The 14,255-nt window shown below is 31.1% G+C and overlaps 1 protein-coding gene and 1 pseudogene across 1 annotated transcript; both read left to right on the forward strand.

The window, feature by feature from the left end:
• Nucleotides 1-494: 494 nt before the first annotated feature.
• LOC149545062 (uncharacterized) lies at nucleotides 495-3,448 on the forward strand. The gene is made up of 4 exons (XM_089796493.1): nucleotides 495-734; nucleotides 951-1,487; nucleotides 1,691-1,912; nucleotides 3,140-3,448. The coding sequence occupies exons 1-4, from the start codon at nucleotides 684-686 to the stop codon at nucleotides 3,401-3,403; spliced, it is 1,074 nt and encodes a 357-aa protein (XP_089652619.1). The 5' UTR covers nucleotides 495-683; the 3' UTR covers nucleotides 3,404-3,448.
• A 1,740-nt stretch (nucleotides 3,449-5,188) lies between these two features.
• The window catches only part of LOC149545063 (serine--tRNA ligase, chloroplastic/mitochondrial-like), a 49,223-nt pseudogene continuing 40,156 nt past the window's right edge, over nucleotides 5,189-14,255 (forward strand).

Raw genomic sequence — 14,255 nt, forward strand, 5'->3', positions numbered from 1 at the left:
TACTTTTTAAAATACACAACTTATATTAATACTAGTCATGTTAAAATACAATTAATTTTTTTAACATATTGATTCAAGATATATTTTTATGCTTAAAATATTTTAACAATCTTAACAATAGTTAATTATGAATTTTGGCTTTAGCTATATAGTCTAATCCTCCAACTCTAATTATTTTAAAACAACTTACTTGCCTTCAAAAAATTATATAAATTACAATCAATAACTTAATTACTAAAAATGAATTTATACAAATTTTATATAAAACTATGTAACATATTTTCAAATTTTTGGAAAATTGTCATCTAAGTTGTTTCACGTACAAATTTAAAAATTCAAATAATTCACATTTACTGTACTACTATTCCGGCACCAATTATGCTGTAAGCTTTTGAACGATGTGAGAAGTTTCCGCGGAAATAGATGGTTAATTTGAGGAACATTTTGAAATTTATTAGCTCCGGATTTTTCTTTCTATAGTCGGAGCGCTCTTTTGGGAGACAGCTCTGATTTCCGCAGCCGATTTCTATTTTCGATCCGAAAAAGGCTACATTTTTTTGGAAACATTTCGGTCAATTTTTTTGGAAAGATGTATAGCTTTAAAGTTCGATTTGAATCTAGTCCGAAAAATTCAGGCGTCTTTGTTTTGTATTCGTAGTATTGTTGAAGCTTTCCGGTTCATCATGGAGAATATTTTGCAGGATTATTTTGACGCGGCTCTGTGGATTTTACTGGTTAGCTGTAAAGTAGGACTCACTATATTTGTCAATAAAAAAAAAAAGGGGGAATTTTATGTTCTTAGGCTTTAGCTTCATATTATCTGCATTTTGAGCCATTTTAAGCCACATATTTACATGCCCTAGCATAAATCTTGAAGAAGATGCATACAGGCTAACACGTTTGTTAATTTTATGTTAGAAAATGACACGAAATTTTTATTTATTTTACAGATGATTGGTAGTGTCGCAGCGATGCGGAAGTTATTTCCGTTGAAAGCAGTCTTCTTTTGCGATTACCTGAAGGAGAATTCATCAGCTTCTCCCATCTTTGTGGCAAATAAATTGGAACAAAATGCAGGATTTTTGTTGCAAACACAGGGCAAGGTATCTGAAGAAACAGGGAACTTAGCACTTAGGGTTTCTTCTGAAAGATCTTTAAGGTTAAACAGGGGCGAGATTCCACAGGGCAAGGTATCTGAAGAAACAGGGAACTTAGCACTTAGGGTTTCTTCTGAAAGATCTTTAAGGTTAAACAGGGGAGAGATGGAATCTCGCATAGAGATGTTGGAGAACGAGAAGTATAATTTGCAGGAAGCATTAGAAAAGGAAATAGACAGGCGGTCGAATGAATGGGCGTCTATGCTGGAGAAAATTAGGTCTGAGGAGAGGAGAATGAGAGAGAGGGCCAGAGATCTTGCAAAGCAAAATGTAGAACTGCAAAGAGAAGTTTCATCTCTAAATAACCAGAAAATTCATGTAAAATCTCAGGTGAGGGAATCTCAACAACGTATTTATTTCTCTTGCTGATGCTATAAATTTTGACGATTTGCATTTTTATCTGGAAGTTCACAGATTTTTTAGTGGATGATATAAATCCAACAGTTTTTTCCTGAAAAAATACGTATTGAAATATCTTCTGTATGCATTTACATGCTTTGGTTATCAACTAATATTCTGCATTGCTGTTTTAGAGTGAGGAGGATTTCAAACAAATGCAACAAGAATTTAAAGCTGAAACTTTACTTGTCAAGATTCTACGGGATAAATTAACCTCTAGTGAGGCTGATTTAGAACAACTTGAGGAAGAAGTTGCAGATTTGGTAAGGAGTCAAGATGTTTTGACAAGTAACATTGAAAGTCTACAGGGCAGGCTGAGTAGCTCAAGCCTAAAAGAGAGAGAGTTGGAGCTTCTGGTATGTATCTTTTACATTTTAGGACGTCAAAGTTCAGTTGCAAGATGACATTTACTTTTTGTTTTCGGGATTGCATTGTGTATCAGTAAATGATTCATCAGAAAAATTTGAATTGCAGATTATGTCTTATAAAGGAGAATTCAATAAAAGCAATCAAGATAAAAGAAAAATAATTTTTTAAAATCAAAATTTAGAAAAGAATCCCAATGAGGAAAAATGAAAAGTTCTAAAATGCATAAAAAAATCATTTTGAAACTCTTCTCATTGGCTCATTGCCTTTTAACTTCTTTCCATTGTTTGAATGATTTTTAGTTTTTCTTTTAATTGTGTTGATTCTTCTTTTGATTCTATCTTTTAGAAGGCTTAATTTCTCATATTAAGCTGGAGTCCTATGGAAGGCACTTCCTTAAAAATAGAGTGGGTAGCTATTGAGAATTTTAGGAATATTAAAGGGGAATGGTTTCATGTTTTTTCTTAATTTTTTTTTAGCTTAAAAATTTTAGCTCCTAAATTTGAGGAAGCTAGTTGGAATATTATTTGAAGAATTTAAATTTATGATATCATTATTTTATTACTATAATAATTAAATTATTAAAATAATTAATAAATTGTTGACATGTGGCAAAAAAAATATTTGGTTTAAAAACAGCGCCACTCCATTTTCACCATTTCAAATTGAAATGGGTAAAAAGTCGAAGCTCCTATTTTGTAAGAAATAATTCTAATTAAACCTTTAGCCCCCTCCAAAAAATTATCATGGAAGTACCCGCTCAAATGGAGCCCAAGCCCTTCCCATGGGACCCCTGCCCTATTCTTTTTGTTGATGATCATTAGTATGATTGGAAACTTAGAACAAATAATCATACAAAGTCAAATCCTAAAAGAAATTACATTCTGATTCATAGGTTTAAAAAAATTAATTCTATAGACTATTATTAGTGTTGTCACTTTTGAATTTGAATTCATTATTGTTGTTACTTTTGAATTTGATTTCATGATTTTTAGATTAATATTTCCAGATTTGATTTCATGACTCTTGCATTAACATTTGTTTTCACATTACAATAGATTTGATTTCGTAATTTTTAATTAAGATTTTCTTTCAAATCATATTTTATCTACAACTTTATTATATTATTTGTGTTGTGGCTTCTAAATTTGATTTTGCATTAACATTTCCTTTCAAAACACAAGCACTAATGTTATGATATTTATTTTTATCTACAGCTTGGAGGGAAGGAGAATACAATCAGATGTCTACAAGCTGACTTACAAGAATGCCTCGAAGAACTGACATTGTTAAGAGTTGAAATGCCCAAAGTTTTAGAAGAAAGGGATGGCTTTCAGCAAGATGCAAAACGACTTTCTCATCAAAACATGAAACTAATTGGTGAAGTGGAAATGCTTAAAATGAGAGCAAAGAAACTTCAAGAGGATTTACTAGTTAGGGAGGGACAATTATCAATTTTACAGGAAAGCCTTAATACATAATTTTGTAGAAAATATAGTAGTGCCTGGTTTCATCCCTTTTTTTGATATGCATTTTCAACATTCCTGTTACTTCTGCATATCACAAATGTAGCATAGCTGATGCTTTCACATAGTTTTACATGTCAAAGGTGTTGAGCAATTCCAATACAACAATTAAGAAATAATGGAATACACATACAGAAGAAATTATGTGGTTCACCATTGTACGGCCACAAAAATAGAAATGTAACACAATTGATGTTTTCAAATAGTTTTACATATCACAGGTGTGGAGCAATTCAAATACAACAATAAAACTGAACAAGAATTAAGAAATAATGGAATACACAGAAGATATTATGTGGTTCATCATTGTATGGCTATATCAATAAGAAAAATAGCCCAATTTTGTTCAATAAGTGTTACAACAGATGCATAGTCTTTTTTCATCTCTTATACAAATGCATTTTATTTTTCAAATATGAAGAGACATCAAGTAAATGAAAGAGAAAGGATAAGAGTAATGGTTCTATATCTATTGTGGACTTCACACACTTAACAAAAGGGATATAGAGTACAAGTAGTGGGGATTGAATTGACACCTACAAAAAACATTTCCTTGACAGTTTTAAAAGCCATTTAAACAATTTTATCATGTGCTGCTCCTGTGATGATTGCATATCATGAGATGAAATACTCCATTTGTATTTTATATGCAATTTAATTGGAGAATCCTAAAATCATAGCATTACATGAGATAATGCCTCTTGAGGCAAGCTTGTCAAATAGTGCTACTCTATATCTTTTATTTACTTTCACATTTGTCATGACATTACATAATAGTTATTTAAATATTTTCAACTATTATCCAATCATTTCTTTGGGTCACTAAGACTTGATTCTTGGTGAGCTCTTTGTGAGCCATTCAACTTCAGTAGTAGACCAAGGGCCCATTGATTTTGTTGAAAATTTTGAAAACATTGCTAAAGTTGCTTTGTTTTGCATAGTGACAATTATAATTACACTAATAGACAATAGGCAACAACATATGTTATGATGAATATTGTTGCGAAGATTGTGGAATTTGTCTTTTCTATTAGTAATTGCATTCTCTCAAGAAATTTCCAAGTCCTTTTCATTAATACATTCAATGAATATCTTGTAATCATTTCCAAACATAAGATGGAGTTCCCTTCAATCCAATCATATGAATTATGCACACATCTTTTCTAGAATCCTACATTTCTCTCCAACATTTCAACAAACATCTACACACCATGTTTGCACTTCACAATTTACATGCATATCTACAATTAAACTTAATCTTTGAGTTTTGAGCAGTATTAATTAAGTACATTTTCAATCCTTTTGTTTGAGTGTTCAATTTTCGAACATTCAAAATTAGTTTGATTTTACTAGTTCAAATTTTTAGCATTTCAACCCTTTTGGTTGTGTGTGCTCAATTTTTGAGCATTTCTAACTTAGATATTACAGTTTCAAGATTTTTGAGCTCTTTGATTGAGAGAAGATAACTCCAAGAACTGTTAGAAGTTGTAATCTTTCCTTGGTATGTTTATAAACCAAGGTTAGACCTCCTTTCTTTATTGTTATAATATATTATGATATAAGCCAAGGTATCCTAATATATTTCTTTTTTTGTCCTTTTTCCACTACATCTTATTTTGTCATCTAGTGGAATATGTGAGGACAAATATTTATTCTAACTCCTCTCTCTCTCATCTCTATTTAAGAGATGACCCTCCTCTCTCATTTCTTATGAGGTTTCTTCCTCTTCTCAATTATTGTATGAGCAAGTATAATTTGCAGGAAGCATTAGAAAAGGAAATAGACAGGCGGTCGAATGAATGGGCGTCTATGCTGGAGAAAATTAGGTTTGAGGAGAGGAGAATGAGAGAGAGGGCCAGAGATCTTGCAAAGAAAAATGTAGAACTGCAAAGAGAAGTTTCATCTCTAAATAACCAGAAAATTCATGTAAAATCTCAGGTGAGGGAATCTCAACAACGTATTTATTTCTCTTGCTGATGCTATAAATTTTGACGATTTGCATTTTTATCTAGAAGTTCACAGATTTTTTAGTGGATGATATAAATCCAACAGTTTTTTCCTGAAAAAATACGTATTGAAATATCTTCTGTATGCATTTACATGCTTTGGTTATCAACTAATATTCTGCATTGCTGTTTCAGAGTGAGGAGGATTTCAAACAACTGCAACAAAAATTTAAAGCGAAAACTTTACTTGTCAAGATTCTACGAGATAAATTAACATCTAGTGAGGCTGATTTAGAACAACTTGAGGAAGAAGTTGCAGATTTGGTAAGGAGTCAAGATGTTTTGACAAGTAACATTGAAAGTCTATAGGGCAGGCTGAGTAGCTCAAGCCTAAAAGAGAGAGAGTTGGAGCTTCTGGTATGTATCTTTTACATTTTAGGAGGTCAAAGTTCAGTTGCAAGATGACATTTACTTTTTGTTTTCGGGATTGCATTGTGTATCAGTAAATGATTCATCAGAAAAATTTGAATTGCAGATTATGTCTTAAAAAGGAGAATTCAATAAAAGCAATCAAGATAAAAGAAAAATGATTTTTTAAAATCAAAATTTAGAAAAGAATCCCAATGAGGGAAAATTTTTAAATCAAAATTTAGAAAAGAATCCCAATGAGGGAAAATGAAAAGTTCTAAAATGCATTAAAAAAATCATTTTGAAACTCTTCTCATTGGCTCATTGCCTTTTAACTTCTTTCCATTGTTTGAATGATTTTTAGTTTTTCTTTTAATTGTGTTGATTCTTCTTTTGATTCTATCTTTTAGAAGGCTTAATTTCTCATATTAAGCTAGAGTCCTATGGAAGACACTTCCTTAAAAATAGAGCGGGTAGCTATTCAGAATTTTAGGAATATTTAAAGGGGAATGGTTTCATGGTTTTTCTTAATTTTTTTGAGCTTAAAAATTCTAGCTCCTAAATTTGAGGAAGCTAGTTAGAATATTATTTGAAGAATTTAAATTTATGGTATCATTATTTATATTACTATAATAATTAAATTATTAAAATAATTAATAGATTGTTGACATGTGGCAAAAAAATATTTGGTTTAGAAATAGCCCCACCCCATTTTCACCCTTTCAAATTGAAATGGCTAAAAAGTCCAAGCTCCTATTTTGTAAGAAATAATTCTAATTAAACCTTTAGCCCCCTCCAGAAAATTATCATGGAAGTACCCGCTCAAATGGAGCCCAAGCCCTTCCCATGGGACCCCTACCCTATTCTTTCTATTGATGATCATTAGTATAATTGGAAACTTAGAACAAATAATCATACAGAGTCAAATCCTAAAAGAAATTACATTCTGATTCATAGGTTTAAAAAAATTAATTCTATAGACTATTATTAGTGTTGTCACTATTGAATTTGATTTCATTAGTTTTGTTACTTTTGAATTTGATTTCATGATTTTTAGATTAATATTTCCAGATTTGATTTCATGACTCTTGCATTAACATTTGTTTTCACATTACAATAGATTTGATTTCGTAATTTTTTAATTAAGATTTTCTTTCAAATCATATTTTATCTACAACTTTATTATATTATTTTTGTTGTGGCTTCTAAATTTGATTTTGCATTACCATTTCCTTTCAAAACACAAGCACTAATGTTATGATATTTATTTTATCTACAGCTTGGAGGGAAGAAGAATACAATCAAATGTTTACAAGCTAACTTACAAAGAATGCCTCAAAGAACTGACATTGTTAAGAGTTGAAATGCCCAAAGTTTTAGAAGAAAGGGATGGATTTCAGCAAGATGCAGAACGACATTCTCATCAAAACATGAAACTAATTGGTGAAGTGGAAATGCTTAAAATGAGAGCAGAGAAACTTCAAGAGGATTTACTAGTTAGCGAGGGACAGTTATCAATTTTACAGGAAAGCCTTAATACATAATTTTGTAGAAAATATAATAGTGCCTGGTTTCATCCCTTTTTTTGATATGCATTTTCAACATTCCTGTTACTTCTGGTTATCACATATGTAACATAGCTGATGCTTTCACATATTTTTACATGTCAAAGGTGTTGAGCAATTCCAATACAACAATTAAGAAATAATGGAATACACATACAGAAGAAGTTATGTGGTTCACCATTGTACGACCACAAAAAGAGAAATGTAACACAATTGATGTTTTCAAATAGTTTTACATATCACAGGTGTGGAGCAATTCAAATACAACAATAAAACTGAACAAGAATTAAGAAATTATGGAATACACAGAAGATATTATGTGGTTCATCATTGTATGGCTATATCAATAAGAAAAATAGCCCAAGTTTGTTCATTAACTATTACAACAGATGCATAGTCTTTTTTCATCTCTTATACAAATTCATTTTATTTTTCAAATATGAAGAGACATCAAGTAAATGAAAGAGCAAGGAGAAGAGTAATGGTTCCGTATCTGTTGTGGACTTCACACACTTAACAAAAGGGATATAGAGTACAAGTAGTGGGGATTGAATTGACACCTACAAAAAACATTTCCTTGACAGTTTTAAGAGCCATTTTAACAATTTTATCATGTGCTACTCCTGTGATGATTGCAAATCATGAGATGAAATACTCCATTTGTATTTTATATGCAATTTAATTGGAGAATCCTAAAATCATAGCATTACATGAGATAGTGCCTCTTGAGGCAAGCTTGTCAAGTAGTGCTGCTCTATATCTTTTATTTACTTTCACATTTGTCATGACATTACATAATGGTTATTTAAATGTTTTCAACTATTATCCAATCATTTCTTTGGGTCACTAAGACTTGATTCTTGGTGAGCTCTTTGTGAGCTATTCAACTTCACCAGCAAACCAAGGGCCCATTGAGTTTGTTGAAAATTTTGAAAACATTGCTAAAGTTACTTTGTTTTGCATAGTGACAATTATAATTACACTAATAGTCAATAGGCAAGAGCATATGCTATGATGAATATTGTTGCGAAGATTGTGGAATTTGTCTTTTCTATTAGTAATTGCATTCTCTCAAGAAATTTCCAAGTCCTTTTCATTAATACATTCAATGAATATCTTGTAATCATTTCCAAACATAAGATGGAGTTCCCTTCAATGCAATCATATGAATCATGTACACGGCTTTTCTAGAATCCTACATTTCTCTCCAGCATTTCAACAAACATCTACATGCCATGTTTGCACTTCACAATTTACATGCATATCTACAATTAAACTTAATCTTTGAGTTTTGAGTAGTATTAATTAAGTACATTTTCAATCCTTTTGTTTGAGTGTTCAATTTTCAAACATTCAAAATTAGTTTGATTTTGCTGGTTGAAATTTTTAGCATTTCAACCCTTTTGGTTGTGTGTGCTTAATTTTTGAGCATTTCTAACTTAGATATTACAGTTTCAAGATTTTTTAGCTCTTTGATTGGGAGAAGATAACTCCAAGAACTTCAAAACTTTTTCCTGACAAAAACATGTTTAATGTGAAATAATTAAGAATAAAATGCAATTTTTAAAAATTATTTGGAAAACTAGTTTTAATTATTTGTCATTGAAAGAAAATAATCCTTTTAAATATTAAAGTTAGTAATGTTATTATAGGTTGTGAGATAAAAGAAAGAGATTATACTTAAAGAGTTTTTTTAATAGGATTATTTAGGTGTTAAATTTATATTTCTTATATTAGATTATTAGGCAAGTCATTTTATCAAGGAAGGTATATAATGTTAATTAGGTGAATAATTGTAGTCTCTTATTTTATTTAATATTTTATAATGTTTAATTATGGGTTATTTAACTCGAATTGTTAAGATCATAGGAATCAAAAGAAAAATGAAGAGGTCTTAAGTAGGTGACCCGTTAGTGAAATAAGAAGGTTTCGTAGATATAAAATGAATGTCAAAAGTAATTAAATAGTGAATCAATAAGTTAAATTAAAGTATGAATCTAAACAAGAAGTTCCGAATCACCTCCTAGGAGGTGCATAACTAGATCACCTAAGGAAATTGTCTGACTTAACAAATGAACATATGGAGTCATAACAAACCTAATGTATCTTATGTAATTAGTCAAACATATTAATTCAACTTTTAGGAACCATGGAACCCTAATGTTTTCTCAAATATGATGTCACACTTTAACTAGAGTTTTATCGAACTGAATTGTGTAACCTAAATTAGGTGTACCTGTAGCAACATAACCTAAGGTTTTGTCATGGTGCAGTAGGGTCAAAATGTTGACTCTACATCATGATGAATTACAACTGAAACTCACTTCTATCCCATTTAAAATTTTTGTAGTGTATTCAAATTTGTATCAGTTAAATATGGTGTTATTTAACTTTTAAAATATAATTGTTGTTGTGGTTCTGCCCAGATTTTTGGGCATGACAGAGTTTAATTCACTTTTTACTAGAGATAGATTGACAAATTTTTGATTCCATAAAATAGAAAGACCCCCAAAGCACCCAAAGAAGGTACATGTAAAGAGTTCCATCTCTACCATTTTGCGATTGGGCTAGTAAATGTTTGTTGTGACAATTTAGTCTTGCAATAAACCAACATCTGCTCCATTAACATCAAGTTGTTTCTTGGTGTGAGCACATTTTTCAAAGGTGTTAATGCCTCTGACATTAGAGGATATAACCTTCATTGCTTTTGACAAGTGCAATTGGCGCTCCTCATCATCTTGTTAATTGACATGTTACTATCTAAAGTAGTTTGGATTATATTATAGACTAGAGACCATTTGAATTGAAAATAAAATGATCATTGTGTTTATATGTTTCTTTATTATTATATTCTAGTTCCTATCATCTGGAGGGTAGAGTTGTTTGGAATTTGTTAGGGTTGTGGAAGTTGTCCCCTGCAATAATATATATGATTTGCCAAAAAGTACACAACATAATCATCATTACTAGTCCATTGCATTATCTATAATGCAATCTCCAAAAGAAGCCTATATATCCATTCTTTTTGTTGGTGTAAATAAGTATTTACTTATTACACTTACTTAAGTTTACTTAAGTTAATGCATTATTTAATTATTTTGCATTATTTTATTATTATTTGAGGTGAGACACTTAGGAGTTTGTGTACTCTCATTGAGTTACACAACTCTAATTATGCACATGTTGTCTACAACACAGGAGTATGCATCATTCACTCAATTCTCATGATAACAACACAATTATCCGCACTCCTTATTTAGCACATGTTGTCTACACCACTAATTTGCATGCTACACCATTGTAGGCTTATCTTCACATCATCACACTTAATCTCCTGCTCAATGGAGGATAACCCATATCTAGTGGACATGTGCCTGGTTGTATGACTTATCATGTTGCTGACTTCTATGCATTCTACAAGCTCTCCTGAGGCCTTTATATACAGGCACTCCTAGTGCACTCTCAAGTTGGCTATGTTGAATATTGATGAATATCATCATTCTGATCATACTCTATCTATTTTAGTCTACTATGTGCTTGTGTTGAGTTCCTTAGTTCTTGGGTGAATTCTAGCCTAAGCCAAATTCTTACACTTTCAACTACATATCTCCTTGGTGAGAAAACTTAGGTCATACCAATACACACCTTACTTTTTAGGTTTTCCATGTGTTCAATGATGGCTTTTCAATGTCATATTCATTTTATATTAGCTTTCTTTTATTATCGTAGAGACATAATTTGGTTCCATAATTTTTATCTTTATATGTTTTTGAAATTAAAAGTAACCAAAAAAAAAGGAACTTAGCCATGAAGAACAAACCATCATTTATCTTTACATGTTAACAATTAGATTCATTATTTATATCTTGAATATTATTTTTTAGATTTTTTTTCACTAACAAAGTATTGCCCGAACTTTTATTAACTTGATTTTTTTTTAAATTATGCCAAATTTAAAGCCTTATTTTAGAAAACATGTGATGTGTATACAAAAATTAATGACCCAAAGCCCATTTGTGAACTCTATAATAGGTGTTCTCGTACATTCCTATTTTTCCTTAAGCTCACTCAAACAAGGATTATTTGCTTTCAATGACAAATAATTAAATAATAACATTACTAACTTTAATATTTAAAACCTAAACCCACTTAACTACTAACTAAAACCATTTACCTTTATTACAACTAAAATCTATCTAAATATTATAACTAATCCTAAACTACCCCTAACATTACCCACTTGCCAAGTGGGCAAGTGGTTTCACCTACTTATTACACACTACCCTAAGCCCTCCTTGCATTCCCCAAGGTATTCTCATGCTTACCCAAGGAGTATGCACGTTACCCAAGTCTCCCTGTCCCATAAAAGGGTGAGGTACACATGAGGTCGAATAAGGTGGAAAGGGGGAGTAGTAATTTTCTTTAAAAACAAGTAACATTTAACTTTCCCTACCCTCATGTAAGACATTCAAATATGTTCTTCAGATCAACACTTTAGCTCATGTGGGAAGTGGAAATGGAAGGGAAGGATGGGTGGGGTGGAGTCCACTCATCCTTATTCAGGTGTAAGTTAATACATAAATTTTGGGGCATAATTTGATCAATTTGAAATCTTCTTGGTTCTCCATTAATGTTTTAAGTTGACTTTGCCTCTTTCCCATGGAGGGCTGTGTGAGTTTTGGGGGATGATTTAGTGAGTGGAGAGTTGCGTCCAATGCATATGGATTTGGGAAGTAGTTATGTTATAAAGACTTATAGGTGTGGGTTGTGAGAGAGATGAGTGAAGAATAAATTTGATTTTTATTATTTTATATATATATATATATATATATATATATATATATATTTGTATGCACTTTTCTTTTCTTTGAATTTTTTAAAAGAATTTAAGAGAGTATCTTTAAGTAATATTCTTTGTTATTTTTTCTTTGAAAAGATTTTGTCATACAATTTTTCTAGAGAGCATTTTGGTTCTCTTAAATAGATAAAGTTCATAAGTTCTCTTTTCTCCTTCAAAGTGCTAGGTTTCCCATAGGAATTTTAATAGTGGCATAGTTTAATAATGTTTAGTCATATTATTGAGTGGATTTGAAAATGCAATATTGATATAAATTTTATATCAAGTTAGGAGTGAGTTTAGATGGTTTATATATATTACAACATAAGGTAAAATTCATTGATTTGAATAAATTTATACAAGCTAAGGTTTTAAGATGCAATTAAGATGATCGTATCTAAATAGAACATTGATTTTATCACATAATCTAAAGGATGACCTATTGCATCTATCTATTAAATGAATCATATATCCATATTCTATAATAAGAACTTTCAAATACAATGAATTAAAACAAAGATTTCATGGAGAAGATAGAGAATTTTCAACTCAAACTTTTTGTAAATCAATATAATTTAAAGTAAGGTATGATTTAAAATTTAATAACACTTGATCACATAACTTTCTTATTTCACACAATAATTGAATTTTTAATTTATCAATATTGAAATTACAACATTAAATCCATTTCTTTCATGGTCATTCTCAACTTGGAGATACAATACAACAGGTGGTAGTACAGTGGAGAAACCTCCAATAGCATGACAAAAAGAACAACATTAGTGCCCCAAGAAAACTAGGATTGCTCCACCATGAGAACCTATCTAAACAATCTACAAAATACAAAGAACAACCATGGAGAACTCACTTCCAATCCTAGGCCTCAAAAGAGCACCCACTGATCTAGGAAAACCAATAATATGACCAAGTGAAAAATTCAAAATCCAAACACAATGACACAACTCAACATATAATTCCCATCCAAGGTATGCACAACAGGTTTCAAAATGAGCCTATGCCTAGGGAGAAGGTGGCTTTTTTCAAGTAGGAGAGGTCAATCAAGAACACAAATCATATGGCTCTTCCAAGACTACCAAATCACATAAACTTCCATTTATTTCTCTCCCTATTTCCCCAAAACAAACTCAGTTTTGCATTGACAAACAAGGGCCCATAACATGTTGCTTTCTCCCTCTCAACATGAGAAGAGACTTTGCATTGACCTAGAGTCCAACTAAATCCCTTCTCTTGTACATGGCCATTTCTTCCCTATTCGAAGGTGAGTAATGCCAACACTCTCCCTTCATAGTTTCCCCAAAAAAACAAAGAAAATAAACATGAAAATAAAGCAAATAAAACTCATAATTGTAAGAAAACTTGCAACAAAGAATATAATTGTTTCCACATAACCAATAATAAATCTGAAATGAATATGCAATTGAAATCCACATACAAGAGAAAAGACAACATATCCACAAAAATGTGACACAAGATATACCCTAGGAAACCTTTATTGAGGGAAAAAACCTAGCCTTCAAAAACATCAATCACCACGTATTATTTAGCAAAAATACCATTTCAATACAACCATGGAAGCCTTAAAAGCCATAGCCATAACCAAGCAATCCATGTGAACAAGCATGAATCAACACATCCCATGTCAAGCTTCCAACCTTCACAAATGCTTCCTTGGGTAAACTATCAATCCTTGTCCTGCTTGACTCTTTCCCTTTTTACCTTCTTTCTTGTCACACCAAGAACTACCCTTGTGGTTGCTTATGTAGTAGCAAGTCCCACAAAACTACCAAGTGGTATTACATAAGCCATGTGATAAAACCATGTGCTACCTAACCCATTGACCCCACATTTAGTATTGAAATTTTAATTCTTTTCCCCAGTATTAAATAATTACATGAAATATTGTCACAATGTTACAATACAACTCATCGGGTATATCCTATGGAAATCTTTACATTTTGCACATCCATCTAGGTGCAACATTACATAATAAAATAAAATAATAAAATATAACAATATTATACAATGTGTGC

This window comes from Cupressus sempervirens, chromosome 8 (assembly GCF_028749045.1).
Source record: "Cupressus sempervirens isolate cs-2001-9-10 chromosome 8, ASM2874904v1, whole genome shotgun sequence".
Lineage (NCBI taxonomy): Eukaryota > Viridiplantae > Streptophyta > Pinopsida > Cupressales > Cupressaceae > Cupressus > Cupressus sempervirens.